At 46.6% G+C, this 27,089-nt stretch overlaps 1 protein-coding gene across 2 annotated transcripts in view; it reads right to left on the reverse strand.

Annotated features, from left to right (window-relative positions):
- SHF (Src homology 2 domain containing F) overlaps positions 1-27,089 on the reverse strand; it is a 28,259-nt gene continuing 1,170 nt past the window's right edge. The window contains exons 2-7 of one of the 2 annotated variants that reach the window (XM_036734253.1): positions 10,929-11,070; positions 9,220-9,426; positions 7,218-7,361; positions 5,288-5,456; positions 4,923-5,042; positions 1-1,199 (exon numbers count right to left, since the gene is read on the reverse strand). In XM_036734253.1, the coding sequence (XP_036590148.1) occupies positions 1,013-1,199; positions 4,923-5,042; positions 5,288-5,456; positions 7,218-7,361; positions 9,220-9,426; positions 10,929-11,070 (969 nt within the window). In that variant the 3' untranslated portion in view covers positions 1-1,012. The remainder of the gene's footprint in view (positions 1,200-4,922; positions 5,043-5,287; positions 5,457-7,217; positions 7,362-9,219; positions 9,427-10,928; positions 11,071-27,089) is intronic. The other variant, XM_036734254.1, reaches the window with a different exon arrangement.

The raw sequence follows: 27,089 nt of genomic DNA on the forward strand, positions 1-27,089 counted from the left end.
CTTCAGGAAAGTGCTTTTCACAGCCGTTCAGTGTCGGCTCCGAAAATGATTTATCAACAGAATCTGTTAGCGCTTCGCTGCTGCGGATCCCCTCCCAACCCTAGAGCCACAGTATCTCCTCTCCCCGCAAAGTCCCCACCTGGGGCGGGGGGGGCGGGGGACGGGGAGCGGACGCGCGTTGCGGGCAGTGGTTAATAATGCCGGCGCTCAGCCAGGGAGGACGACCCACAGAACTGGCTCCCTCGGTCCCCTCTCAAATCTTCCCCATTTCCCCTGTCCCCAAGGGCGGGCATTACCAAACAGCATCTCCCCAGTTTCTGCTTCTTTCTCCCCCCACCCCTTCGCCTCAGAGACCTGGCAAGGGACCTCTTTAGCTTGGGGATGGAGATGAGTGTTGTGGGGAGGTTGAGTTGAGGCAGAATGAGATGGCCACTTATTGGTCTGAAGGCCTGCCCCATGCCCATTCCCCCAACAGACCCCCAAACGCCTGGGAGCTTCTGCTAGCACCAGGGCTGAGGGCTGAGGCCCTCTTCACCATTCGGGTTCCAGTCTTAGAAAAGGTTGTGTAGTTGTGCATCCTGGACCTCCTGAAACTTTATGAGGGTGCCACGGAGGCCCAGTCACCCCTGAATGTCTTTCAGGCCAAAACTATCCTAGCAGCAGGAGGCGGAGGCGTTTCCAGGGATGTCCTACTCCCAACTACTCATTGCCCCAAGGCATCTTCTCTTCTCTCAGGGGCTTCTCCCCTACCCGAAAAACCCGATTGACTTTCCCTTTTAGAATAAATTAAAGAAGCTTTCGTCTCAGCCTCTGGGGGAAAATGGAATGGGAGGGGGATAAAGGGAAAAGAGGGGGCTTCCTAGGAGTCCCTAGGTTCTGGCCAATACTTCTCTCCCAGGAAGAAGCTATAGTTCAACAGCTGGTTGGAGCGCGGCCAGAGGGACTGAAAGAGAATCCGAGGTGGGGGCTACTTTTCAGCCCTGGGTCTGTGATGGCTGCTGATCCTCTGGCCCTACAGAGTCCGGATGGCCACCGGGTAGAGCAGCGACATGTGCTCGGCCCCTTTGATGGGCAACTTCCGACTGGCGTAGTGGTGGACGATCTCTGGGACGCTGCTAAAGGGCGGGCTGTTCTGGCCCAGCACGTACTTGTGCTCCTTGGTCCGAGACAGTTTCATGTGCATGAAGCCCTGGCTGCTCCTGGGAAGAAGGGAGGAGAGCTTGGTAAACTCCAGTGTAGGATGCCCGGCCTTCCTCCTGCCCCATGACTAACAGAGTAGGGGGATCCCCCAGTCTCAGGAGGCTGTGAAGAAGGGGGGAAGCTGAGAAGGAAAAGAGGCTGGTTCTGGTCAAGGAGAGAGCTGCTGTATTACACAGGTGGTGGAGAAAGATGGGGGAAAGGAGTGAGCAGAGTAGGAGCAGGTAGAAATAAGTCCCAGCCATGAGCACTACCTGAAAGTGTTGGGTGGGACAGGAATGTGTGAGTACCCAGGGTGTGTGCAGACCTTAGAGGGTGTGACTGAATGCCAGAAAGACCCTGGGTCCCCCAGCATGGCCACCAGAGAATTAGAATCTTCCCTGCCCTGACCCGTGCTTATCATAGCTCTTCAAGGAGAAAAGGTGAAATAAAATCATGGTTCTTTAGCTGGGGGGTGGAGGGAGGTGTCTAGCTGGAAGAATGCTTTGGGGAGTCAAATCAAAACCGGGTTTCTAAAGCTGTTCATTTGTGTCTCCTAGGAGCTGGCACACTCCTTGGGGCTGCAATCAGATGAAACAACTAAACCCTAATATGTAGGAATAAGTCAGAAATAGCGAGCTCTCACTGAAAGGCCTGAGCTTTGGGGGAGTTGCTGCACTGCACCCTCCCCCTCCTTTCCCTAGCTTCATAGTCCTGCTATTCCTCTCCCCACCACCTCTGGAGCATACTAACTCTCCCTCCTCCAAAGCTGCTCAGGCCTGTCTGCGGCCTCAGATAGCTCCTCCCCACACCCTCCCACTATCTGGCCAGGCCGGGCAGAGAACCTCCCTTGGGCCTCTGTCTACCTCCCCCTCTCCTCTTCCCTCCCCTCATCAGTCTGGGATGATGTCATCTGTTCTCAAGGCTGCAGCTCTTCTCCCTTGGTAGAAGACATACTCCATTGCCTCCCCAGAATCCTGGCCCTAGTCTGGGAAACAAGTAAAGGGAATGGTTGGGCCCTGGTCCCTAATCTACCCAAAGAGCCCTTATAGGAATGGAAAGACTCAATTCAAATGCCCTTAACAAGGAAGAGAGGAGTGCAGGCCTGGACAACCAACTGAGTCACCAGGAAGAGCAAGGATGCAAAAATCTAAGACACCATCCTGAAATTTGTTTTCAACTTCCACTTGAACTTGGCCTGCACCAGTGTTAGGCACCAAGCCTAAAACCCAATGGCAAGGGCACATAACAGCCTTATTTCAGGTGTTTCGTAATATTCTGGGGATGTTAGCATGATGGGGAGGGGAGAAGATATAATGCACTCCACCCACCGCCATGCACATGCACACTAGACTACCCTGGGTAGGATTCAATGGATTTAGAGATTGGAAGAGAGAAAGTATAACCTTGTATATCCCCACATACCCCATAGCAGTTCTTCCCCCTTGAATCTCTTTGGTTTACTAACTCCTTCAAGATCCTCCCCCTGAAGGCCCCATGGGACCAAGGGCCTATTAGTGTCTTGACCTAATCATCCCTCCTTGGTGAGGTCCAAGGCCCGAAGAATGCAACCTTCCTCCCTCTTCTCCATATTCCCTCCCCTGTATGTAGGTCAGAGTGTGAAATGGCTTCTCTTTAGGCCCCTAACTAAGAAAGACTTCTGAGAGGAGAAAGGAAAGAGAGAGAAACTAGGAAGAAGGGAGAAAGAATAAGATGGAGGAAGGAAAAAAATTAATCCCCTGCAAGCCTTAGTGGATAGCTCACCCTTCTCCCCAATCCTACCTCTTCCACCATGCCCAGAGGCTTTTGCGAGCAGCAAGACAAGTACTCGGTCTGCCCTAGCTGCCTGTGAGCCTTCTGGGCTGGGTGGAGGTGGGTCATCCAGCTGCTGGTTTGAGGAAGATAATGACTTGGACCCAGGCTCCAAAGGGGATTGGCCCAGAAGACAGTAAGGAACTAGGAAAGAGACTGGTAAGAGGCAGAAGGACAAGGTATATGAAAGGGTGGGAAAGGAATAACTAAACACTACTCTGTTCCTAGGACCAAAAACACCCTGTTGTTCAGCCAAGATTATTTGGGGTTTACTTGGCAAAGATACTGGAGTGGCTTGCCATTTCCTTCCCTGGCTCATTTTAGAGATGAGGAAACTGAGGCAAACAGGGTTAAGTGACTTGCCCATGGCTATACAGTGTCTGAAGCCAGATTTGAACTCATGAAGATGAGTCTTCTTGTTTCCAAGCCCAGTGTCTACTGTGTCTACTGCCCTACCCAGCTGCCTGCCCAAACACCCTGACCAGGTCAATGGTCTTACAAGATAGAATCGCCCCTATCCCAGGGACAGAGTTAATTCCATGGAGGTGCCCCTAATCTGCACTTCCTTCAACATCTGGACTGACAGAAAGAGCTGCCTGGTGGCTGGTGCACTGGACAGAGTCAGGAATATAGGCTCGCCTACTGATGCAGTGATGACCCAGGATCTCCCTTGGGTCTCACTTTCTCCTCTCTCTACTGTATATCTCCCTCCCAGAGGCTAAAAGCAAATAAAAGGGAAAGTGGAAGGAACCCCAGGGAGAAAACCTCAAGGAAATATTACCACACAAATGACCTAGCCCTACCCAGGCCACCTTCCGCCCCAAGGAACCCTGCCAAGGTAGCCTAGGCTTTGGGAGGAAGCTGTTTAATTACCAGAGAGATGGGAAACCATAATTATATTTCAAAGAAGTCCATTTATATGCAAATGAGGCTCTGTTGGACAGATGCTATAAGGGTCAGATCAGCAACCCCACCATTACCAACAGCAGGCAGCCCACTCCTGCCCTGGGAGTCTGACTCCCAGAAATACCCCTCCCCCTCCCTGCTTGCCGGGACCCCAACATCAATAGAGCAACGCTTTCAGAGGGTCAAAGTGTTTCCCTCTCCCCTCCCCACATCTCCCCGAGTTCAGGTTCCCATTTTATGGAATACAGTCTACAAATCATAATTTCGTTAATTGCACTCTTGGTCACTGAAATGACACTGGATTGGGAGTCTGGGCTCTAATGTGCCAGGGCCTTGCTGACTAAGTGGCAGTGTGTTCAGACCAGAAGCCACATCTCTCTGGGTCACAGTTTCCTCATCTGTATGAGGTAGAGGTTAGACTGAAAGACCTTCCCTTTCAGTGCTAAACCTGTGACCCAGTGATGACTCTACCTGTATGATCTTACCTTTCTAAGGCAAGCAGTCATTTATGTATTTGGTAGACAGCAGTTTTCATATCTTGTATTTCCTTACAGTGGGGGCAGGGAGGGGGGCGGGGGGGGGGCGCGTGTGGGATATGTCTGGACTATTACTGGGAGCGGTCGGTGTTGGGGAGGGGGTGAGGGAAGACAATGGATAGTGCTGGTTAAGTGAGCCATCCTGGGCCAGGTGTTGTCTGCTGCTCACCTTGGACCTCTTCTAGGCCTTATCTGCTAGAGATTAAGTTCAAGCTATTATGTCACCCAGCCATACCCCTTTTTTTCTGGGTGAATGAGGGCCCTTTCTTTAGTCACATGGACACTGCCTTTGTGCTTTATCTTGTGAAATTATAAGGGGGAAGGGTACACCCAAAGCTTGGCCTGGGTATAGAGGTAGAAAATTAAGAGGCCTTTCCTGCTCCCAATTTGAATGAATGTCAGAACTGCTCTCTCCTTGAACCCGCTAGGTCCCCCTCCCCTCCCATCACCCTACTACTCACTCAGTTAGCCCTCCCACCCACCTACACTCACTTGAGGGAGAGGGAGAAGTCATTCTTGCTCGTCTCACTGTTTCGCACCAAATAGCTGGCTTCCTTGCACAGCCTCAGCAGGTTCTCGGCATCCGTTCGGCTGATGGCCCCATGGTACCAACTGAGGGGGGAGAAGGAGGGAGGGCATCTCTGCTTGTCTCCCTCTGGCTACAGCCACGTAGGGAGTGCTCACTCAGGATGCCCCCTCCCAGGCCGTGCCTTGCAGGCCTAGGCTTGTTCTCAGGGACCATGGGGAGGCCTCCCATTGCAGGGTTGGGGTTGGGGGGTAAGCAGCCAAGTCCAAGAGTCTCAGCAAGAGGTGGGGGTGATGGTGGGAGGGAGCCCCGAAGGGACACAGACACTCACACCTGGTTTTCCAGAGGCAGGGCTGGGTCTGTCCACTCCCCTAGGGGGCTGCTGGGCTCAATGCTCAGGGGCTTCAACGCCTTAGAAGTCCCTCCAGGAAGTCGAGGAAGGGGCCGACCCTTCTCTTCCCTGCTGGGTGACAAGCAGTTCTCGGATCCTTCAAATTGGGCTGTGGAGAAGAAACAATGCATATTACAAAAGCTGGCTATATCCAGGTTTGGATGGATGTGGGCAGTATCTCCTATCCCTTAGACTTCCCACAGGCAGTATAGGGACACCAAAGGACATGCAAGGAACCTCATGCAGGTCAGAAGGCCCTACGGTCTCTCCTAGCTGCACCACCCGTTGCTTGAAAGACCCTAAGAGAATTGCTTCCCTGCTCCTTGCCTCAGTTTCTATATATGTGACACAGAAAAAGTAAGCTTCTCCCCCCGCCTCCCCCTCCAGAATTTGATGGCATTTGATATTATTCCATGCAGGGCCCCCAATTACAATGTTAGGTGGAAGAAGGAAGTGGGAGGGGGCAGGAAGAGAGGAGGAAGAGAAAAGGAATACAAGAAACCACTTAAGCTTTTCCCTCTAGGGTGTCCAGGCAGCCTTCTCTATTCCATCCCCCTAAGGGTGGCTTCAGTGCCGATAATATTGTTTCTCTCCCCTTCTCAGAGTTCATTACCGTTCCCCACATCACGCTGCCAAGCCACTCTCCAGAAATGACTTATCGATCTTAGAACAATTACTAGATTCCCTTCAGTGCCATCCTGACAGGCTAATCCTGCCCAGAGCCTCTGTTTGCCTGCCTGAAGGACTGAAATCACTTTCTCTGGTCTCCTCGGCCCCTCCTTCCTCCCCCTCTCCCATTTGCACATTCGGCTGCCTGGGCTGTCTTGTCTGTTCTCTCTTGTCCCAGATCAGGGCAAGCCTGCCAGCTGAGGTTAGCCAGTTTAGATGCTGGCTACACACACATATGTATGTATGCTGTGTAGCCTGAGCCCCACTGGCTTGTACTTCAGCACTCAGAAATACACCCAGAAGACTCTTACGAGATGTGGTCCTATTCAAGCCGTGAATATGGCAATATTGTGCAGGAGGCCACCTCGAGCTTGGAGTGTTCCCCACCTCCCCCTTCTGCCTTCTTTAGTCTCTTCTCAGCAAATGCCAACATCGCTATCCTCAGTCTAGAGGAAGAGTTCGGAACCTTTTCTGTTTCAGGGACCCCGTTTGGCAGGAAGGTGAAACTTAGACCCCTTCACAGAATAATGATTTAAAATGCATAAAATAAAATACATAGGATTACTAAAGGGAAATCATGTTATAATATAATCATAATAACTATAATAGTTATCAAAATATTTAAAAAGCAAGTTCATAGGGCCCAGGCTAAGAACTCCTACATTGTATTCCTCATTCACGATAAATAACTGGATAAATTCATTCACACATTAAATTAGGGTCTCAAAGTATTGGTCCCTCCTGCTCCCCAGAAATGTATAGATTTTAAAGGAAGATTTATAAGAAGACAATGTGTAACCCAAATAAATGAGTTGGGAGAGGAGCTGGATACATTTTGGAATAGGGGTAAGGGCCTGTGCCTCGGGCCTCCTCAAAGCACTACAAGGCCTTGCTGGCTGGCCCTGGGCCATAACGGAAACCTGCCTATCCACCCAAGAAGGGAGAATTTTGGATCCCTCCTTTCAACCAATAAATTCCTAGCTGCATGGAAGAAGGGGGAATTCCCTATTTACCCTCTATACCTCTTTTCAACACACAGTTCCCTTCTGTTCTGTTCTTCCCTCCTCCCTTCCCCCATTCCATATGCACTTCTGAAGGAAGGAGCCTCAGAACCCTGAGAAACAAGAGGATACTGTCACCCAGAGACAGAGCCTACAGTAGGGCCCACCCTTCCCCGCATTCCCCCAGTCTCACAACCCACCACTGCTGTCTTCCAGGCTGGGCTCAGGGAGGAGGGGTGAGACCGGAGCAGAGATGTCCCCATCCCCATCAGGGAGGGAAGGGCTGCTGTCCAGCTGTCCCACAGGTGGTGGCCAAGGTAGGTCTTTGATGACCTTAATGTCAACTGGAGCCAGAGGCAGAAGTAGAAAGACAGAGGCAGATAGAGAGAGACAGAGAGAAATAGAGGTTGAGACACAGAAACCCAGAGTACAGGAGAGTCTGAAGGAAGATTGTTGCAGAGGGCTGAGTGGGAAAGAGCCAGAGGGTGTGGGCACAAAGACAGGGGGATTCTCAGAATGGCCTCATTGACAGAATAGGAGGCTGACTAACTGGGGAGTAGCATTAGTATAAGCCCCTTGGAAGTCTCTGAGACGTACTTCCAGGACTGGTCTGGCCTGTTAGGCTGGAGGTTCAGGGAAGAGGCAAGATGTGGGGCCTTTTTGCCAGCCTAGGTTTTCCTCTCTCTTCCCTACCCTACTGCTTGCAAGCCTTTGGGGCTCTGAAGGGCCCACCAGTAGGAGAGGGTAGAGGTATTCAGGTTTGGGGAAAGAGCTGTCTAATCTAGGCACTGATTAACGATTAGGAAAAAAATAATCGAAGGACAAGAGAATAAGGGGAGTCCTCCAAAAGAGGCTTTTATAACCCATCTCCCTCTCTTCATAACCCCTGCTTTCCCTCCCCCCATACTTAGTTCCAAAGAATGGGGTTGGGTGTCCCAGTTTCAGTTTGTCAATAATACCTAGACTTGGGGAGAAACACATTATTAAAATTTAACTTCCCCCTAGATCCAGAGCATTGCCAATTAGAGGAGTGATGCCACTGGCGGCCACGGGGTTGCTAACGAGGTTTCCTAATGACGAGCATAGATTTTCCCATTAAGCAATACAAACAGTATTGATTCTCCAAGGAGACTTCAGGAGATAAACTGGCCCATCCTCAGCTGCACACACACTTGGGCTCCTAGGAAGCAAATTAGAAACCTGTGGTTTCCCAGTCTAGCTAAGGGCTCAACCCTGGGAGAGTAGAGGAGAAAGAAGGGGGCTGGGCCCATTCCCTTTGGGCCTGGGGAGGGGCTGAGAGGAAGAAGGCAGGGTGAGTGGCAGAAAGCTAACAGAATTTAAAGAGCTTTGTGTTTTCTTCTTAAGTTCAGAAATTAGAGTGTACCCCTTACTCCTTTTCCTTCTCAGGACCTCTTCCCTCTCCCCTTCCCCCACTATTTCTCCCTAAGACAGATTCCAGGGTCACTCAGAAGTTAGGGTACATCTGGGATCCAGGAATCTTCAGCTTCCATATTCTGGTTCTCTTAACTACCATCTTTCCCCTCAATCATCTTCCTCCCACCAGATGAGCAAGCTTGGGGTTCTGCAGAAAAACTCTGGAATAAATAATTCTAACATACCTCTCCTAACACCCACTTATCTTCCCTGCCCCCTACTCACACATACCTTTCCATCTCACTATAACACACACTCTGTATTCAGTAAACATTTCTGTCAGTCATATTCCCTTTCATTCACCCCAGAGGCCAGCCCCTTTGGCTTCCGGAGTCCCTCCATTCCCATACTACCTGACCCTGGCTCAAGGCCCCTGATGTGCAGGAGAGAGTAAGGGGTGCTTTTGACATAACAGTTTGAGAGTAGAAAGGCTAGAAGAAAATGCTAAGAAAGTAACCCCTGACACTCAGAGCTTCCCAACAGCCAGTCTCTCGAACAGAGGTGCGGGGGTGCAGGAAGCTGGCTCTGCCTCCCTAAGCATCTCATCTCCCCACCTCTCAAATTAAGCAGATGCCCTATACTGGGGTGTCCTGCTCTGTGCATCTCCACACTTTGGGGGCAGGTAGTAGTCGAGGTTCCAGAGGTTAGCTTTCTAGGAGGGCACCCACAAGACACCTGAGAGGATATCCTCAGTGTCATCCTCGTCCCCCCCATACAGCCCAACCCCTCCCCTTCCCCAGCCCACCCTTTTCTTGTCCAGACACTTACCCGCGAAGGCCTTGGAAATTCTCTCCTTTTTCCACTCCCAGGGCTGGTCATACTCCTCCGGGGGTCTCTCATCATCCTCAGGTAGGCGGGACTCCCGGGGCCGACCAGCCCCCTCCCCTTCGGGGGTGAGCCCTTCCTCCGCTGGTTCATAGGGTGTATCATACAAGGGTAGGGGCTTGGCGGTGGCTTCCTTGGAGCCTCGTATCTCTGCCAGGGTGGAGACAGAGAGAGGAAAGGAAAGGAAATGTCAAGCCCTCCCTAGCTTGGAGTCTCACCTCCGGCAGCCAGTCTAAATCAATATAAGAACATTTATGCAGCACTTAGGATGTCCAGGCCCTGTGCAATCCTTATCTCATTTGAGCCTCGCAGCCTTGGGGGTTGGGGTGCTACTATTACCCGCATTTTACAGAGGAGGAAGCAGAGGCAGATGTTAAGTTGCTTGCGCAAGGTTACACTGCTAGTAAGTATCTGAGCCTGGATTTGAACTCTCGTCTATCCTAACTCCAGGCCTAATGCTGCCATTCCAAATTAGTGATCAAATCCTCCCTCAGGGAACAAATGGAATTGGCCCTAGGGTCGAACACCAGAGCTACATATTCCCCACATATGGGCTCCGGCAGATTCAAAGAAGGAAAGCCCAGAGAAGAAAGAGTTGGCTGATTGGATGGGGCAGTCATAGGACCCAGGATTGTCCAGTATGAGGACATGAAGCTGAAAGCTCCATTTCCATCCCCACTTTCCTGGGGTACAAGATAGAACCATTGCCACTCACAACCAAATAATTCCTTTTTGCCTGCATTTGGCACTGCTGATCACGCCCTTTTCATGAAGTTTTGTCCTTATGATGGGAGACAAGAAACTGGACTTGTTATTTCACTGATATAGAAAACTCCCAGCTGAGGAAAAGCCTCTTCCTAGTGCAGGTTGGCACCTTGTAGTCTTAGACTAAAGTGCCCAGAGCAATTAAGTGGCTTAGACCAGGGTCATATAGCTGGTCTGTGTCATAGACAGGATTTGAACCCAGGTCTTCCTGGCTTTGAAGTCAGCTCCCTCTATGCACTATGCCACACTGGCTTTTCCGTCCTCCAGACTAGACTTCTATAGATTTTCCACCTCTCTAATGGCCTCTTCCATACCTTTTTCATTGTCTTGTCTACATCTGCCTGTACTCCTAGCAGCTATGAATATCCCCAAAGGCCAGACCAATGTTTCTTATCAGTATTATGCACGTAGCAATCGATTATATCCACTCTAGCATTATCTCTGATGGTATAAATCCCGTTTGCCTTTCAAGGATTAGTGCCAAGAGTCATGTCCTACATTTCTTTTGCATCCCTAATAGTCATAGCACCTGAGTTCAAAATTAGGCACTGCCACAAAATTGGGCAGCTGTGCAACTGGGCAAATCAACCAATAGACATTTATTATGCACCTACTATATGCTAATATACTATATTAGCACTGTGCAGATCACTTAGCATTTTCTCATCTATAAAAACGAGGACATGGGGCAATATAAACTTTTAAAGCCCTGTCTAGTTCTGGAGGCCATGACTCTGTTACTGTACAAGGCTGGGATAAAGGAGACAAATGAACCTGTACACACTCATAACGTGCTAGGAAGTAGGAAAGCCTAGTCTCCCTTAAATCTATTGCCTAACTTGTCCTTCATCTCCACCATCTGGGGCCCTCCTTCTCCTGATGCTCACCAGCCATCATCTTCTGAGCCTCGTAGGGCTCCATGTAGCCATCATTCTCTGGTATCTTCTCTGGTGGCCCTGCTGGCACCACTGTGCCCTCACCTGTTTCTTGAGCATCGAAAGGGTCAGCATAGTCCTCTAGGATGGCCAGCTACAGGGAGAAGGTGGAGGGGAGAAGTAGAACAAACATTTATAAAAGTAGCCTAGACAGGGCACATGCAGACTTATATATATCATTGGTTTCTCATGTATTCTATGTATTATAAAACATGATTCTGAGAAGGGGTCCGTATAGGCTTCACCAGATTGCCAAAAAGGGGTCTACGACACCAAAAAAAAAAAAAAATAGAGCTTCCAGCTTTAGACAACCACCTAAGCATCTAAAAGACATTGTGGTACAGTAAAAAGAGCCTGGGGGCACTGAGTCAAGAGAACCTGGGTTTGAATCCTTGCTGACTTTGGGCAGACCCCTAGAATTTTCTGGCCTTCAGTTTCTTTCATCTGTAAAACGAGAAGGGGGACTTGAGGACCTCTGTGGGACCTTTCAGTTCTAAACCTATGATCCTGACTTCCTTTTCCCCTTCTTCCTTCTCCCCACAAGTCTCCAGATTCCCAGGACACTGGTCCGTTCAGCCCCAAAAGTTGCTCCAGCTCCTACCCTAAGCTCAGAAGTACAGGTAGTCTCTGTACCTAGATTAAATGAAGGCCACGGTAAAAAAAAAAAAAAAAATGAAGGCCACAGTGCCATTAAGCTCCCACTCCTCCCCCGCCTTCCCAAACAGTGGTGGGGCCACTCCAATTGCATCCTAAGACTCTGGGCTTTGCCATCTGCTCTGTAGCTGAGCCCTTGGGACTTCTAGGCCTTCCTAGCTGCCCTGAAGCTCCTACACGCCTTGTCTTTCCCAATTAAAAGTATGAGCTCCTCGAGAACAGGGGCCGCATTCTTTTTCTGTTTATGTCCCCAGTGCTTAGCATAGCAACTGGCATTTATCAAATAAACACTTAATAAATGCTTTTCATTCATTCATTAAGCCCTTGGCCCGTGGGCAGTGGATGAATAATAAATGCCAGGTTGTAGACTAAGCCATGTGTCTTTCCTGTCATCGTTCCTGTCTATGGTTCCCCTACTCTATCACGGCCAAGAGCTAGGTTATAACTAACTGGCCAGGAAATGGCTATCAATCTCCGTGGAGGTGTAGGCAGAGATAGGACTACTAGTAGCCACTCGTTCAAAGGGGCTGTTGTCCCAAGGCTCATTGATGGCAGGGCCCGACACAAACCACAGGGGAGATTCCTTGCCCTTTCTTCCACTCCTGTTCCCAGTGGCAAAGCTCTGCCTGCCCTCTGCTGCTTTAACAATGGAGGGTATAACCTAGAAATTGACTCCCCTAAACTGCCCACAAATCTGATGCTTGACCTAGAGTCCACCAGCATCTTAGACCCTTAGGAAGAAATGGCTTTTCTTTGTCTCAGTACTTCTCATGTACCTGGGTTTCTGAGGTGTGACATCTCTCTCCAGCAGCACAGATTGTAAACCAGCAAACCCTCCCCAGCCCTCCCCACCATGCTTTACTTAGCAAACTGTTACAAGAGTTGCTACAGCCAAATAAATTCACCACTTGGTCTCCAGCCTTCTGCTGAGGAGCCTCCCTGAGCTGTATTATTGGATGACAGTTTGTCACTGAGCCTGTTTTTAAAGCCTTTCTACCTTGGTAGGTGCTTGTGTTTTACTGGCAGGCCTTGGAGAGTCCAAGGTCACCCTCATGACATGATACGGCACTGGAATAGAACTTTGAGGGAAGAAATAATTCATATCATTATCTTCTCTCACATTCACATAGTGCCTGATGGCTTGTTTTCCTCATGAAAACCTGTCAGGTGGGTAGGATAAATATTATTTTCCCCATTTTATAGACGAGAAAATTGAGGCTGAGAGACATTCAGTTTTTTTCCCCCTAAAGCAAGAAATTTAATAGCTTAAAACTGCACTAAGACTTTGGGATACCCTCTCTTAAATTGATATTATGTTAAAAATGTATTATAATATAAAATGTAAAAAATAAGCAATTTTGAAAGATTTATGAATTCCAATCAATGCAATTATCAATCATAAGACCTTTGATGAAGAAGACTACCCATCCCCTGACAGAGAGGTGACTGACTAATATGCAAAATGAGATACACATTTTGGGACATGGCCAACATTTGTTCTGCTTGATTATACATATTTGGGGTTTTTTAAATAGTTTTTCCCCCAATTACATGTAAAGACAACTTTTAACATTCATTTTTTGAAAAATCTGAGTTGTAAATTTTCTCCCTCCCTCTTTCATTCCCTCCCTTCCTAAGATGGTAAGCAGTTTGATATAGATTATTTATGTGAATCATGTAAAACATATTTCCATATTAATCATGTTGTGAAAGCAGGAGATAAAAAAAAACAAAAACATAAAGAAAAGGGAAAATAGTACATATGTATTTGTTTTACAAGGATTGTGTTTTTCTTTTTCTTTTTCAGGGGTGAGGTAAAAAGGAGGAACAAATGCTTAATAATTTAAACAAATTTTAATAAATAAAAGAGAAAAATGAAGCAGAGATTCTTAACCTAGGACCCATGAATTTGTTCTAAAAAAATATTTTGATAGATGCTTTTCAATATAATCATTTTCCTTTGAAATCCCAAGTATTTTGTTTAAAAACAATATTCTGAGACAGGATTCATAGGCTTCAGCAGACTGCCAGAGGGGTCCATGACACAAAGAAGGTTAAAAAGCAGCTCCTGAGAAAATCAGGTAATGTGCTGGTAGATATAACCTGAAATGGGTGTAGGAATGTAAGCAGACTGTAACCTTTCTGAGAGCAAGGACTGTTTTCCAGTTTGCCTTTGTATTCCCATCACCTAACACAGTACCTTGTATATAATAAGTGTTCAATAAACATTTTTTTAAAAAAAATATTGAATGTGTAACAATTTCTTTCACTTTATGAGAGCTCCAGAGTGTGCTGATAAATGTTTAACAACAGGCTCATTGAAGAAAAAAGGAATGTATGTAAGATACACTTTTAAGTCTAATCTGTATTATTAACATTTTCTCCATGACTTTGTTAAATCCAGATAATCAACAAATCAATAAATAAAGAACTGATTTTAGCATTTGCCAATTTCCAAAATATAAATGCTCACACTGAAAATTTAACAATCAGCTCAGGAGCCAGCTCAAGCTGATTCCAGCTACCCTGGAGTCCACTGATCTTTCTCATAAATGAGGTGGATGTCACTGGCTCGAGCATCTCTTCAATGATCAAATTGGGAAAGATAGAAGAAAAGATAAAATAGGAGTTTGGTCAAAGAACTTGGATAGAAGCTGACAGTATTAAACAGAACTAATATATCTACTTTTACGTTAACTTTACCAACTTAAGCGCCGAACCTTCTCTTGTTGTAGGTTACTGGTCCCTTAATTCCATAATACAGTTTTTCGACCTTGGCTGAATTTGAAAAAAATAAAAATTAACTGAGGAACCAGGGAAAAAAAGGCACTGACAGTGTTTGTCAGCATTTCGAGTAGGGGAAAAGGGCGATGGCATCTAGCCTACTGGCACTGGTTGTTACTGTTTAGTTGTTTTCAGTCAGTTGTTGTTTAGTCATTTCGGTTGTGTCTGACTTTTCGTGACTCCTTTTGGGGTTTTCTTAGCAAAGATACTGGAGTAACTTGCCATTTCCTTCTCCATCTCATTTTACAGATGAGGAAACTGAGACAAACAGGGTTAAGTGGCAGCTAGTAAGTGTCTGAGGCTGGATTTGAACTCAGGTCTTCCAGATTCCAGGCCTGGCACACTACCTGCTGCACATCTAGCTGCCCAGTGGCATTAACAGAGAAGGCAAGAAGAAACCCTCTAGTTCAGGGTTTGGGGTACAGACTTTGGGGCATATTGGTAGGAAGTTGTTCCAGGGCTCTTTTGAGTGTTCAACAAATATTTGCTAAGTAAATGAACTAAGGGACATGGCTCTGACAGAGGGGGGCATTGGTCCCAGATAAGTGAAAGGAAGGATTAGGGGTTTGTTATAATAAATAAAAGAAGAGTTGAGCTTTGCTGATATCTGTTACACTCACTCCTCCCTCCCCTCCACTCTGTTCTCTGGAGGTTCCAAGGGCAGCTAAGTGGCAAAATGGATAGAGTTCTAGGCCTGCAGTCAGGAAGACTCATCTTCCTGAATTCAAAGCCAGTCTCAGGCACTTACTAGCTGTGTGCCCCAGGGCAAGTCACCTAATCCTGTTTGCCTCAGTTTCCTCATCTGTAAAATGAGCTGGAGAAGAAATAGCAAACCATTACGGTATCTTTGCCAAGAACGCCTCAAATGGGATCACAAAGAATCTGAAATGAATGAACAACAAGTGGAGATTCCTTTGCCCGCATCATCCTTCTCTGTCCCCTACAAAAATGACCTACTATGCCTCTTCTTCCTTAACTTCTCATACCTGCTGGCCCCATCACCCATCCTGGGAGGTACTCCAATGTTCTCTTCCCAGGAGCCCCAGGGAGAGGCGGGCAGTTGGGTGCAGTCTGGAGTACAAAGGAGCCTTTCTGAGAGCAGGGCATAGGGCTGGAGAAGCAGAAGGAGCAGTCGCACCCAACCCTGCTCCCAGGGGACCAGTGGGAGGTAGAAACAAAAGTGCCTATCCCACCCAGTGGCTGCCAATACCAACAAGCAACACAGGAAAGAGGGGAGTGGGAAGGGAGGGGAACAAAGCATGACAGGAAGTGGCTTCAAGGGGCCTGAGGGAATGTGAGCAGTGTCATTCACTTTTCACTGGGAACTGAGGCCCAAGGCCAGCATATTGGTTCGGTGTCTTGGTCAGATCAGGGCTGTATGATCCAGCTGGATTAGAGGCTTTGGGTGTGACTCAAACTCCACCTGAGCCTAGGAGCTGGGATTTGGGTGTCTCTCCTTCTTGATCACTCTCAGTGAGCCCTTACCTGGCAAGAGATGGAGAAGGAGATCCCTCAGCATTGAGGCATTTTGTGCCATAAGACAGGGTTGTTCAGTAACCGTAACTCTTGGTTTCATTTTCTCAAAGAGAACTGGATTTAAGAATCAAATAAGCTGGGTGTACATCCTGACTTTGCTATGTAGTACCTATATGAACCTTTGGCAAATCACTTACCTCTCTAGGCCTAAGGTTCCTCCTCTACAGTAAAGTGGCTGGATGACATAACCTCCAAGGTCCCTTCCAACTATAAAGCTATGAACTCGTGGACCCACCTTGTTCCATCCATACCAGTTTTAGGCCCTTCAATTTCTTTATCCCTGTTCTCATCTCTGTCTGCACTGAGCTGCTCTTTGCTTACGAAACTGAGAGTAAAGGCAAATTTCCCCTAGAAGTTCAGACTGAGTCATACATCCTCTTCTTTCTTCTCCAGAGAAGCCACCTACCTATCCAGGAAATCGTTCCTATTGTCAGTAAGATAAGGGCCACCCATTGAGAGCAATAGCAGAAGAACATTGTACACAGTAGCAGCAACGTTGTATCGATGATCAGCTGTGAAACACTTAGCTATTCTGAACAAGACAATGATCCAAGACAATTCTGAAGGAGCCATGATGAAAAACACCATCTACCCACCTCCAGAGAGAGAGAATTGATGAGCTCTGAGCATAGAATGAGGTATACTTAAAACAAAACAGAACAAAACAAAATCTTTATTTTTCTTGCTTTTTTGGTGTGTTTTCTTCTGCGACATGGCCAATATGGAAAAGTTTTGCATGACTTCCCATGTATAATCGATATCACATTGCTTGCCTTCTCAAGAGGTGGAAGAGTGGCAGGAGGGAAGGAGAAAATTTGGCACTTTTAAAAAATGAATGTTAAAAATTGTTTTTCCCCATGTAATTGGTAAACATTTAACAAAACAAAAATATTTTTTAAAAAAATTACTAGGGCCATTGAAATGCTTATCTCCAGTATGGTGCTTTGCACATAGCAGGTGCTCAATAAACATTTACCAAACAAATGACTCAGGATTCCAATTTAACTCGGATTCCCCTTTTATTAAGTGCCTACCGTGAATAGCTAAGTGCTAAACCTTAGAGATACAGATGCACACACATATACATATACACAAACATATAAACATATCCATATGTATATATGTATGTATATATGTCATCTATATATACATTTTTTTAAAGAAAATAGTCCTTGCCCTCATTGAGCTTACAGTCTATCAGGCAGAGATTACATAAACATAAATAATTATGCAGATACATACAAGAGTTATGTGAGGTCTGGGTGGTTGTGGGAAAGTCCATTACCAATTTTTCTGGCTGAATGAGTAGCATTACGGCTTAAAGCTTCATGACATTTAAATCTAGCTTTAAAGGATACTTTGAGATTCCAATATGCGAAAAAGAGAAAGGAGGACATTCCAGGCATAGGGAGGTAGGTAGGGAAGCACCAGATACATTTAGTAGAGTAATCTGGCTTGGTGGAAGCATAAAATATATAAAAGAATGTAATATGAAATAAGAATGTGAAGGGAGGGTAGTACCAGATTGTGAAAGGCCAGACAAGGAGTATGAACTTTACTTGGTAAGCAATAGGGAGACAAATTTTTGAGCAGAGAAGTGACGTGATTGGTCGGAAAGAAGACAAGTCTGGCAGCAGCAAGTACATGAAAGAGAGATTGGTTGGACTGGGAAGAAAATAGAGGCATTAAAGCTTGTTTGTAAGAAAGATGCTACAGAAGTCCAGGCTGGCCTTCCTCTACTAAAAGGCAGCCATATGGTACAGTGGAGGGAGCCTCAGGCCTAGGGTCAGGAAGACCCAAGTTCAAATCCAGTCTCAGATGCTTACTAGCTGTATGACTGCAGACAAATTGCTTAACCTCTCTTTGCCTCAGTTTCCTTATCTGAAAAAGGGGAAAATAGCATCTACTTCCCAGTATTGTCGTAAGGATCAAATGAGATAATAATTGTGATGTGTTTAGAGATTCAATAGGAGGACTAATGTCTTATCCTAGAAATCAGGATCTTAGAAATGGAAAGAATTTTATCCTGTACAGCCTTTAATTTAACAGATGAAGAAACTGAGGCCCAGGGGAATGAGGTGCCTTCTCCAAAGTGCTGGCTCCCTTCTGGAGGGGGACAGTTTCAATCCAGGACTTCTAACTCCCAAATCCAGCATTCTTTCCACTGTTCCACAGTTCTATTCAGCTCTACCCCCAAACCCACTGATAGCCTAGCATAGGTTAAGTGAGGCCCCAGCTCTCAGAGTAATAGTAATAGCTTGTATTTACATAGGGCTTTAAGGTTTGCCAAGCGCTTTATATATGTTATCTCATTTGAATAGAGGAGAAATGAATTCCTCACATTCCGTGTCATATGTATGTCTTAAAGTATAAGCTCTCTTCAAGAGAAATCTCTGTCTCTGACACCCTGGGGTTCTCCTACCCTCTCCTTTTTAACTTGTCATCATGATAGCTAACATTTACATAACTCTTGCTACGTACCAGACGCTGTGCTAAACACCAACTGTTGTTGTTCAGTCAAACAGGCTTGTCCAATCCTTTGTGACCCTGTGGCCCATTGTGTCCATAGGGTTTTCCTGGCAAAGATACTTGAGTGGTTTGCCATTTCCTTCTCCAGTGGATTAAGGCAAACAGAGGTTAAGTGACTTGACTAGGATCACAAAGCTAGGAAGTGTCTGAGTCTGGGTCTCAACTCAGGTCTTCTTGACTCCAGGTCCAGCGCTCTATCCACTGAGCCACTTTGCTGGCTCCTAGGTAAACACAGGTTAAGTGACTTCTCCAAGGTCACACAGCTTGTAAGTGTCTGTGGTCGGATATGAACTCAGGTCTTCCTGACTCTGGGCCCAGGGCTCTATCTACTAAGTCATCTAGCTGCCTCTAGATAGTTTCCGATACATCTGCTTAAACATTATGGTGTGTGCAGCCATTCTGTAAAGTAACTTGGAACATAGCTCAAATGTCACTCAACCATGCATACTATCTGACCCAGCAATAGCTCTACTAGACCCAAAGAGATCAAAGAGAGGAAAAGGGCCCATTACATCCAAAAATATTTATAGCAGCTCTTATTGTAGCAGCAAAGAAGTGCAAATCAAAAAGGGATGCCCATCAGCTGGGGAATAGCTGAACAAATGATGGTTTACGAATGGAATACTATATATATGGAACAGTACTGTGACAGAAGAAATGATGAAAGAGACAGTTTCAGAGAAACCTGGGAAAACTTGTATGAACTGATACAGAGGGAAATGAGCAGAACCAGGAGCATAGTTTACACAATTAGCAACATTGTAAAAGCAAACAACTTTGGAAGACTTAAAACTCTGATCAAGGCACTGACTAGCCATAATTCCAGAAGACCTATGATGATCTATGGCAGCCAGATGGCACAGTGGACAGAGCACAAGGCCTGGACTCAGGAAGATTTGAGTTCAAATATGACCTCAGACACTTATTAGCTTTGTGACCTTGGGCAAGTCATTTAACCTCGTTTGCCTTAGTTTTCTCATCTGTAAAATGAGCTGGAGAAGGAAATGGCAAACCAAGATACTCCAGTATCTTTGCCAAGAAAACCCCAGAATGGGGTCAGGAATAGTCAGACACCACTGAACAACAACATAGTGAACTATGCTACCTATCCCCGGATAGAGAAGTGATAGATACAGAATGAGACTTATGTTATTAGACAGCGACAAGGTAGGAGTTAAGTAGGTTACTTAAACCATGCATATTTATTACAGAGGTTTTATTTTGTTTCTTTTTAAATGGGGTAGGAGGGAGAAGATAGGAAGGAGAAAAAAATAAACTATTGTTAATTAAAATTTTAATTTAATTTTTAAAAATAAACATTATGGTGCTTTCAACAGCCTATCCATCCATCTCGCAGCCAACCTCTTGTTTACTCTACTCCTGTTGTGGGTTCTAGATGAAGGGGAAACACAAATAGTCCCTAGGGCCTGGTCTTGATAGGCCTCCCAAGGCCTGGGTCTGGCAGTCATTCTCCCAGTCCTGGCACCCTACTCTCCTCCTACATGCACCCAGTCCTGGGCTGCTGCCCAAAGCCACGACCACTCCCGGAGTGGCAGCGTGGGTTTCTATAGCCTCAGCCCCAGACCTTGGTGCCTGCAGGCAGAACAGGTGACAGAGTGGCGGGTACCTCAATGACTCCACTGTTCAGTTCCCAGCTCCCACACCCTGCTTCTGGAAGTTGCTGCCCCCCTCCCTGGGTTGGGACACTCCACAGGATCCCGCCCACAGAGAAGGAGCCAGCAGGAGCAGGCAATGCTTGCTGCCCAAGCTGGCATACAATTGATACCTGACCTGTCCCACCTGTGGGACTTTCCCCACACTTCCCTCTCACAGTGGCAGGCAGTAATCTGCCTCCATCTATTTCTGCCCATCAACAGTTTGTCTGTTCCCTGCCCCCAGCATAATAATAAAAGCTACAGTGTATACAGTGATTTAAGATTGGCAAAGTGCTTCGCACTCTATCTCTGTTGATCCTCATAGAAAACCTGTGAGTAAGGTACTATTATTATCCTAACTTTAACAAATGAGGAAACTGAGGCTGGAAAAGGTTAAATGACTTGCCCAGGGTCACACATTTAGTACAAGTCTGTAGAAGGAATCCAAATCCAATCTTCTTGACTCCAAGTCTGGCACTCCATCCACTGTGTCCTTCTCTAGTGTTTAGTTTAATGCCTTTAATGTCTTCAAATAGTTGAAGACAATCAAAGTACTCTCCCACCTTATTCCCAAGCATTTGTTTCTCTAGGAGAAACACAAGATTATAGAGCTAGAGCTGAAAGGGATCTTAGAGGCCTTTGAGTCTATCCTCTCATTTTACAGAGAAGAAAACTGAGGCACAAAGGAAGGAAAGAAGGAAACGTGCATTTATTAAGTGCCTACTGAAAGCACTATTAAATCCTGGCCACTGCGCTAAGTGCTTTACAAATATCTAATTTGATTCTCACACTGGGAAGCAGGTACTCTTATTATCTTCATTTTATAGTTAAAGAAACTGAGGCAAACAGAATTGAAGTGACTTGCCTAGGATCACAGAGCTAACATATATCTGAAACAGGATTTGAATTCCGATATTTCTGACTCCAAGTCCAATGCCCTATCCAACTGTGCCAGGCTGTCCCTCCAGGTTCTCCAAATGAAAGTCACAGCATTTGGGTTTTGAGTTCCCTCACCATCCAGATCAGGGCAGCTAGGTGGTGCAGCGGATAGAGCACTGGGCCTGGAGCCAGGAGGACCTGAGTGCAAGTCTGACCTCAGACACTTACTACCTGGGTGACCCTGGGCAAGTCACTTAATCTTGTTTGCCTCAGTTTCTTCATCTGTAAAATGAGCTGGAGAAGGAAATGGCAAACCACGCTAGTATCTTTGCCAAGAAAACCCCAAAGGGAGTCACTAAGAGTCAGACACAACTGAAATGACTGAACAAGGTATAAAAGACTGATAAGTTTTCCCAAATTTCTCCTGCCAACAGTATTTGCATTTGAAAAGCGATCAAGGCATTAAGTTAAAGGGATGAAACCAAAGGACCGAAAGGGTTCAAATTTGAAAGTACTTCGGTTTCCTTATTTGTAAGATGAGAGGTTAGAGTAGACAAATTGTCTCTAAGGTCCATTTCAGCTCTAGCCCTACATGGTTCAGTCATGTCTCACTCTCTGTGACCCCCTTTGGGGTTTTCTTGGCAAAGATACTAGAGTGCCCAAGGTCACGCCACTAGTGTCTGAGGCCAGATTTGAACTCAAGAAGATGAGTTTTCCTGACTACAGGCTGTGTACCAGGCCACCTAGCTGCCCCTGGGATCTGCTTTAGAGGGAGATAATGTAGCTGTGTGAAGCAATTAGTACAAAGTCCTTTAGTCCCAGGAAAGAGGGAGCTAGGTGGGTGGGGTGGGAGAGCACAGGTTCATCGTTTTACAGAATCTTAGATTTAGAACCAGAAAAAAACAGGAGGGGCCATTGAGTCCATCCCCCTTGTTTGAAAGAAGAGAAAACTGAGTCCTAAGTAGGTTATGTGATTTCCTCAAGGTTAGTATCAGAGGCAGATTTGACCCCAAGTTTTCTAGACTCAGGGCAGTTAAGGCAGTGGATAGAACACCGGGCCTGGAATCAGAAAGACTTCAGCTCAAATCTGGCCTCAGACACTAGCTGTATGACCCTGGGCAAGTCATTTAACCCTGTTTGCATCAGTTTCCTCATCTGTAAAATGAGCAGGAGAAGAAAATGGCAAACCACTTCAGTATCTTTGCCAAGAAAAAAAACCAAAAAACCCAAAAAAACCCACCACCCTATATAGAGTCACAAAGAGTCTGAAATGACTGAACAACAATTTCCTCACTGGTGTGGTGCCCTATCTGCTACAGCACATAGGGTGGGAACCTACTGTTGTTTTTATAAAGCAAGGTTTGGGGGGCTGGTGAGGTTGAGGGGTGTTATCCCTTAAAGAATCTGCCCCTAGTCTGAGCTGTCTAAGTTCATCTAGCTCCTTCCCAACCACAAAGCCTGCAATATCCCAGCTGTTTCTGGCTCCTGGCTGGCATAACTCCAGGGCTGAGGTGTCATTGTGTTGTTAGCCAGCAGCCTGGCAGCAGATTTCCTCCACCACTCTGCTGTGTAGGAGACAATGGGGGAGGGGTTGGAGAGATGGAACAGAGCTGGACAGTCAAGTCACACCTACCTAGCAACAGGAATGAACAGGAGTTCAGGAAAGTAACACTCTCCTCAAAAAACCTTCCTTATGGTTATACCCCAGTACTATAAGGTAGTCCTCTATACTCACATTCTTCCCTTTCCCCACTAGCCAAGCCACACCCCCTCTCCCCCTTCCTATTTGTGGCTAGTGAAGGGACCTGTTACACTGAGTAGCTGTCCCAGGGTAGGGTCCATGCCAAGTGGAAAAGGCTTGAGGCAATTAGGTTAAATGCCTCTTGAGGGCAGAAACCTTGTCTGATACTTTTATATTTATTTGCCTTTCCCCTAGCGCTTAGCACAGTGTCAACGAATACCTGATGACTAATATAGTCCCTTCACAGCCACTCTTAATCCCATGTGTCTATGTGACAATGTGTCTGTGGAGATGTATGTATTTATGCACTTATCCATATTAGCTGAGAAAGCATGAGGTCATGGAGAGGGCTAGTCTGGGTTCAAGTACTTCCTGGTACTGCCACAAACTGGCTGGCAGTGACCTGGGCCAAGTCCCTTAACCTCTGCCTGCTCCCGGGAACCAAGACTATCAATAGCACAGGGTGTTCCCCTAACCCACGAGTTCCATAAGCCAATGAAAATCATTCTTTTACTCTCAAACTCTCCCTTGCACCAGAATCAGGAGAGTGGCTAGACCTCTTAGACTTTATCTAATCACTGCCCCCTTTCTCCAGCCCATTACTTCCCTTTGCGGAAACTTGTCTGGTTCCAGGGGCTTTTCAGATAAAGTCTCAAGCTCACAATCTGAATGTCTCCTTTGACCCACTCTCACCCATTCCATTGCCATCTTGTTATTTTCACTTAGACCACTGCAATGGGTCTCCCTACCATAAGTTTCTCCATCCTCCAATCCAACCTTGGTAGAGAGCAAGCTGCCCAGATGATTTTTCTAATGCATAGATCTCCCATGGCTTCCTATTACCTCCAGGATCAGATATAAAATTGTTTCTCATTTAAAGCTCTTCGCAACCTGGTCCCTTCTTGGTTTCTTATACTTTGTTACCCTACACATTCTCTTACAGGACACTTCATCTCTGCCTCCATTCCTTTGCAGTGCCAAATGTCCTCCATGCCCGGAATGTTCTACTCCTTTGCAACTGCCTCTTAGTGTCTCTACCTTCCTTCCTGTTGTTCAGTCAGTGATCCTATTTTGGGATTTTCTTAGATACTGGAGTCATATGCCTTTTCCCTCTCCAGCTCATTTTACAGATGAGGAAACTGAGGCAAACAGGGTTAAGTGACTTGTCCAGGGTCACACTGCTAGTGTCTGAGGCCACTTTTGAACTCAGGTCTTCCTGACTCCAGGCCTGTAGGCCTCTATCCACTGCACCACCTAGCTGCCCCATATATAAATCTTGTATGTTCCTATATGTGGCACTTAAATGTTGTCTCCTCTATTAGAACACAAGTTTTTTGAAGTCAGGGATTAGGTGTTTGGTTTTTTTCCCTTTCTTTTATCTCTAGGGCTTAGTTCAATACCTGACAAATTGTAATCACTTAATAAATGCTTGTTGATTGAGAAAAGAGGAAGAGGAGGAAATGGTTTCCCTGCCCCATAGTTAGGACAAGCTTGGAGGCAAAACCTGTTCCCAGACTCCTTCACATGGCCAGATTGTTAGGCCCTGTTTACTTCCATGACATAAACAGCTCCCGCTGCACCACCAACTGCCCAGTCCAGCCCACCCAGATGGATGGTCTCTCCATGCCAGCTGCAGGGACTGATACCCTTTCACAGGAAAAAAGACTAGATGGATGGTCCTAAGGCTGTCAGAGCCTCACAAGCAGGAAGCATCCCTTCCAAACATCTCCGAATTCCATCAAGAGTCAAGGACAGCACTAGCCCGGGAAGAGCCGAGTAGCCTAGGGTCCCTATGTCCTGTCCTGACCCAATATTGCTACACACATTCCCTCTTAACCTATTCAGTCACAGGAATATTTCTATTCTCGAACCTCAGGCAAAGCCCTGAGGGAGTCCTGAACTGCCCCCACAACTCCAGTCACAAGGAACAGGAAGAGGGAGGGAATCAGGCCCCTTGAGACCAGGATGGGGCCAGGGCAGCATAGCAGTCTAGTCACTCTCTTGCTTTAAGAGCTGACAAGAAAGTAACAGGCAGAGGAAATCTGCAGGATTGGGGGGGGGGGCGGTGGGGAGAGAGAAGAAAGGGGAAGGAAGATACCAAACATACATTAGATAGAACCTCTCTTTGAGCTTGGCCGGGCAAAGATACTGGCACAGGCCTGAGGGAGAGTCAGAACTACAGGTATCCAAGGCCACAGGATTCCTGAAAGCCACCAGCAGATCCTCCACTCAACTTGGGCCCAGGAGACATCAAACTCTTTTGGGTTGAGGGGCAAAAAGATTCAGAGAGCTTCTATTAGATCTGTCTCTGACTTGGGGGCAGAGTCTCTAGATGCCTTTAGCTCTTGAAGGAGGTTAAAGGAGATACTCTTCCAGAATGGTGGGAAGTACAGGGTGGTTGGAATCTGTGTATAAAAGGACTTCTCTACACTCTACTTTTATTGAGTACCACCCAACAAAAATAAAAGACCCACCAAAATCTGGGTCCCAACCTATGGATCCCAATGTTAGCTGATGAAATACATGTCCCTGCTCCATCTCCTCATACCTAGGGAAGAGAAACCACCCAAATGGGACTTTTGGGATCTCTTTAGGCAGCTGTGATCGAGAGGGAAGAGCACAGGAGCCAAAAACCCTGGTGGGGGGGGGGGGGCGGAGAAGATTCAGTTCTGCTGATTAATAGCTGTGTGGCCTTGGGTAAATCACCGATCTACTCTAAACTTCATTCCACACCTATAAAATCAGGATAATTATAGTTGTATAGCTTATCTCACAAAAATTAAATGAAATGATGAATATAAACTTCTTTGTAAATTAAGTAGGGTTATATAAGGACCAACTATTATTGCTATTATCCTGCCAAATCTTATTCCTATCCCTAGACCTGCACCTCAAAATTGACATGGGGATTGTGAATTGGATTTTTCTCAGCTAAAAGGTCTGAACCGTTTATAAGGCCACAGAGAACAAGGCAACACAGAGTAGAAGTGGGTGCAGGAATTCCCTGTTCCTGTTCCCGTCTCCTTTCCCGTCCCACTGCTTCATTCTCCCCCCAAGACCAAGGCCCCAGGAAGAAATCCTCAGAGAAAAGGTTGTGTCTACTCTGCTACCAGGAAGGGGACTGAACCCCTACCCTTGAGGTGGGCCTAGCAATGCCATAGACTGTGCAGTACTATCTGGCTGTTACAATCATCTGCAGGAGGGAGGAAATTCAGAGGCCAGAAACAGGGCATGTGTTAGAAGCAAAGGGGCTAGGTGTGGGGAAAGGAGTAGGAGCGATTCTGTGAATGAGATGGTCCAGATGACGGCCAGTACAGGGCTGACTTTCCTCCTCCCACTTTTGCAACCGTTTTCCTCTACTCCCCCCGCCCCCACCAAAGATCTGTGCCCTCCATATACCATCTAACTCATGCAAACCTTTGGAAATTAGACAAAGATTCTTGGTGATTCTGGAGAATAGTATCCTAGAAGTGCCTTCCCCCACCCCAAGCCTTCTGGTTCCAACGGCTAATGGTTAGGAAGTGTAGCTATGCCCCATAGTGGGAACTAAGAAGGGGGGAAAAGCTTTCTATTCAAACCTTGAGAAATTTTTCTCATCCAGAAACTAACCAGCATACTTATTTCCTCTGAAATCAACACCAGGGATCCGATGGATTCAGACAGCAACTTTGCTCTCAATTCAAATAATAAAACACATTCCCTCCTGCTGAAGTGAAAGGAGAAAGCTTCAGAGAGGATCCTGAACTAAGGAGGAATAACCAGGGGGAAAAATGAGCTGTAGGGAACTGAAGTGAACGCTGGGACAATCCAGGCTGCATCTCAGCAGTTAACTTTCTGACTGGGAGGGGCCAGGCTGCAATTGTTTGCAAGAGATAGGCTCTCAACTAGGGGCAGAGGATGCTGTTTAGAGCTCTGGATTGCCTTGGCCTTTGCAAAAAGTGAACCTCTTTGCCCTGCTCTTTTTCCCCACCCGAATACCTGGGTTTTCAAGAAATAATTGTCTTCTGCTTTGCTCCCTACACTGCCCCTCCATGTCTACCGCACCTACCCCTCAGAATTAATCAAAGGAAAATCGACTTCACTTCCTCTGCTTCAGCTGTAGGCAAGGTGAAGAGAAGAATCACAACAGAAGGTGAAAGGAATGGGCACAGTTCCTCAGCCCAGCCTCGGCAACAGGTCCCAAGATTTGGCACTTCCCTAGGCCACTGAGAAAGACAAAGAATAGGGCGCACGGGGTGCAGCTGACCAGGCATGGGTCCCAGGATAAGGCTTGGACAGCTGCTCTCCACGACAGGGTGTCTCCTACATTTTGCCCTCTTTTCCCTGACTACTAAT

Source organism: Trichosurus vulpecula, chromosome 8 (assembly GCF_011100635.1).
Source record: "Trichosurus vulpecula isolate mTriVul1 chromosome 8, mTriVul1.pri, whole genome shotgun sequence".
In the NCBI taxonomy this organism is placed as follows: domain Eukaryota; kingdom Metazoa; phylum Chordata; class Mammalia; order Diprotodontia; family Phalangeridae; genus Trichosurus; species Trichosurus vulpecula.